This window comes from Papaver somniferum, chromosome 7, assembly GCF_003573695.1.
Source record: "Papaver somniferum cultivar HN1 chromosome 7, ASM357369v1, whole genome shotgun sequence".
In the NCBI taxonomy this organism is placed as follows: Eukaryota; Viridiplantae; Streptophyta; class Magnoliopsida; order Ranunculales; family Papaveraceae; genus Papaver; species Papaver somniferum.
Window position 1 is genome coordinate 246,407,342 of NC_039364.1, and position 3,105 is coordinate 246,410,446.

The 3,105-nt window shown below is 33.8% G+C and overlaps 1 protein-coding gene across 1 annotated transcript; it reads left to right on the top strand.

Moving 5' to 3' along the window:
- Positions 1 to 223: 223 nt before the first annotated feature.
- On the top strand, positions 224 to 2,814 carry LOC113300054 (acyl carrier protein 1, chloroplastic-like). The gene is made up of 5 exons (XM_026549201.1): positions 224 to 287; positions 362 to 456; positions 2,055 to 2,153; positions 2,287 to 2,409; positions 2,491 to 2,814. Exons 2-5 carry the CDS (start codon positions 397 to 399, stop codon positions 2,614 to 2,616), a joined length of 408 nt encoding a protein of 135 aa, XP_026404986.1. The 5' UTR covers positions 224 to 287; positions 362 to 396; the 3' UTR covers positions 2,617 to 2,814.
- The last annotated feature ends 291 nt before the right edge of the window (positions 2,815 to 3,105 follow it).

Below are 3,105 nucleotides of genomic sequence, written 5' to 3' on the forward strand. Positions count from 1 at the left end.
CCCAACAGTTTGTAGCTAGTGCAGGTGAATAAAGCCAACAACCAGGTGGTTGGGTATTGATAAACTGTATCGGACCCCACACATTACTTTTACACGTGTAATCACGTCACAAAAGCAACATTACTTTTGATGACGCAGTAAAACAATCAAATTTTGACCTCGCAGAACCTAGACAGTTCGATGATAACAAAGTGAAAAACGAGATGAAAGAAAAAACCACATAATAAACCCAGGTACAAAGAAACACATTAACACACTCCCGAAAATCATATTAACACACACTCTTGGTATTCTCCGCCTCTCTCTCCCTTTCTCGTATTTTCTTTGTTTCCTCTGAATCTAATTAGGGTTTTCTAATCAGAACTTATCAGATCAAAACCTTAAAGATCCAATCTAATGGCATCATCTATTGGAGCTGTCACTTCCATCTCTGCACCATCATCTTTTTCATGCAAGGTATGAAAATAAATTTTTCATTTTGTTTTTTTATTGGTTTTGTTTTTTTATTGGTTTTGTTTTTTGTATTTGCTTAGTTGATTTGTTATTTTCTAGGTAGTATATTTAGATTTTGAGATCCTTAAAGTTTGATGTTGAGTGATCCAAATGTTTCATTTTGAAATCTAATGGTTTGCCAACTGAATCAATAATTATGATCTGTGAATTTTGATAAATAGGATTTGATCTGGGAGCCAAGTTTACTGTTGACTCAAACCATGGTTGGATTTCAGTTGATTTGATTAACCTCTGTTTGCTATGTCGACAGTTCACTGTATAGAAGAAATAATTGCTTTTCCTTTTTCCTTGTTTCTAATCTTAAATTTAGATTAGAAAAAGAGATTGTATTAAAAAATGTATTCAAAAGGAAAACGCGAAGTAGGAAATCTAAGTGTATGTTATATTTCTTTCGATGTCATAGCTCTTCTTATATCACTAGTTGGGGTTCTATTTTCTATGTATAATTTGGAATCATGGAAATGTAATCGAGTATGATGCAGATCTTAGATCACTGCAGTTATTCTTCTTACTAAGAAGTTTTGGTTGTTAATTTGATGAGGCTGACTTTGTATCAAGACAAGAGAGTGATAATACTTGAAGATCCTGTGTAGTGGTAAAAAGCCTACCAAAATGCTTGTATTATATCAATATGTGATGCTGAAGTCACTGATTCATAGGTAGCAGTGAGAATGAGTTCTTTGTGTCAATATGTTTAGTTTCCTCTACTGGAGTCACTGAGTGATCCTGTAGATACACTTTGACATTCGATAATCTGAACTATAAGCAGTCATTCTGTTTTAGAGTGTACTGTTTTCTGCGTAAAGTGATTGGATATAAACCGAGTGTCTAACAATGTACATATAACGATATAATTGAGATTCTATTTAGGAATTTTCTGTGTGTATAATCTCAGTGAACTGGTTAGCACTTGAACCTGAAATGTAGTCTCGTTGAAAAATAAATCTGAAATATTCTATGGATGTGTGTATGGATCAGTGTTTACTGCAAAATTGTGTAAGACACTGATTCACCACTAATTACAAAAACAGTGGTTTATCCAGGGTTTCTCCATGTGTAGTTTAAAACTTCTTGTTGCCTGAATGTTAGTTAGAAAAATATATATCCATGGCTTTGCTATGCATGTTCTTAATAAACTTCTTATGCTCTAAATTATCGATAGTTAGAAATGGATCTAAAGTAGTTTTGCAGAAATGTTATGGCTAGTGTTTCTTGGTAAGTTGTTAAATTGTTATCTGTCTTATGAAGTGTTAGATATTTTGACTCAGAAAAGCTAGAGTCTCTTCACATGTGTTATTTCTTGAGAGGAACCAAAGTTATAATACCGATAAAGGAGTGTCATGACAGTGTATTTTGTTTTGGGTGTAAAGCCATGTTCTGGCTTTTTTTATTGAGATTTTGTCTAGGACTTTTTTATGCGGATACCCTTATTTAAATTGTTATCTGTAGTATGGTGCAAATGAAAATACAGCTCTGATGTGTTCCAATCATATCTGTTAACTGTGCTGAACTAATAAGTTTCTTTTCTACATTTTAAGCAGGCAACAACCAGAGTTTCTAGTCTTAAGCCATTTTCTTTGTCCCTTCAAAGAAAAAGCTTTCCATCTCTCAGGTTGCGCTCTCTTCGTGTTTCCTGTGTTGTAAGTTTTCTAACCCTGAATTTGCAAACTTTCTCCAGTTAATCACTTACAAAACCACCAAAACATGATTCAGCAACGTTCTTGCCCAATCCTAGTAGTGACTGATGATTTGATGCTTATTTTGTTTGACCAGGCAAAACCTGAGACTGTGGATAAGGTGTGTGAAATTGTGAGGAAACAATTGGCCCTTCCAGCTGACTCTGCAGTCACTGGAGAATCAAAGTTCTCTGCTCTTGGAGCTGATTCCCTTGACACGGTATATTCAAAACTGCCTTCAAGTTCACTACTGTTTATATTCCATATAAAATATACTCTGACTTTTGTTATATGCTATTAGGTTGAGATTGTGATGGGGCTTGAGGAGGCATTTGACATTTCTGTAGAGGAAGAAAGTGCACAGACCATTGCAACTGTTCAAGATGCAGCTGATCTGATAGAAAAGCTTTGTGAATCCAAAGCTTAAAAAGCGAAGTAACTTAGATTAGAAGGAAAATTCCTGGGCAAATGAGATCTTGCTCATTTTCTCCGTTCCTATTTATGCCATAATGTTTGTTCTAAATTAAACTTATGTTTTGTTTTAGCTAGTTAATTTTTTTTGTATGGATTTTCTATTTTTATATCAATGGTTTTATTGAAACTTCCTAATATTTCAATTATGTTATTTTTATGTTGTGTTATTCCCATGCACATACAAACGAAACTGATAGTGTTTTAATTACATCCAAAAAAAATGTTAAGTAGCATCTTCAAAGCATATTTCTTTACCTTAGCTTCCTAGTTGAGGCCTAGGCATTTTATTTGAGACCTGTTGCGACAAAAAAAGATATTAGATTTCATTAAATACAAGTTGGAAATGTTACACTATGTTTGTTTACTCCTGATTCATTTTACTCCTGATTTATTTGAGTCATCTGGATCTGAGTGAAATCACCTGATTCGATATGTTTGTTTT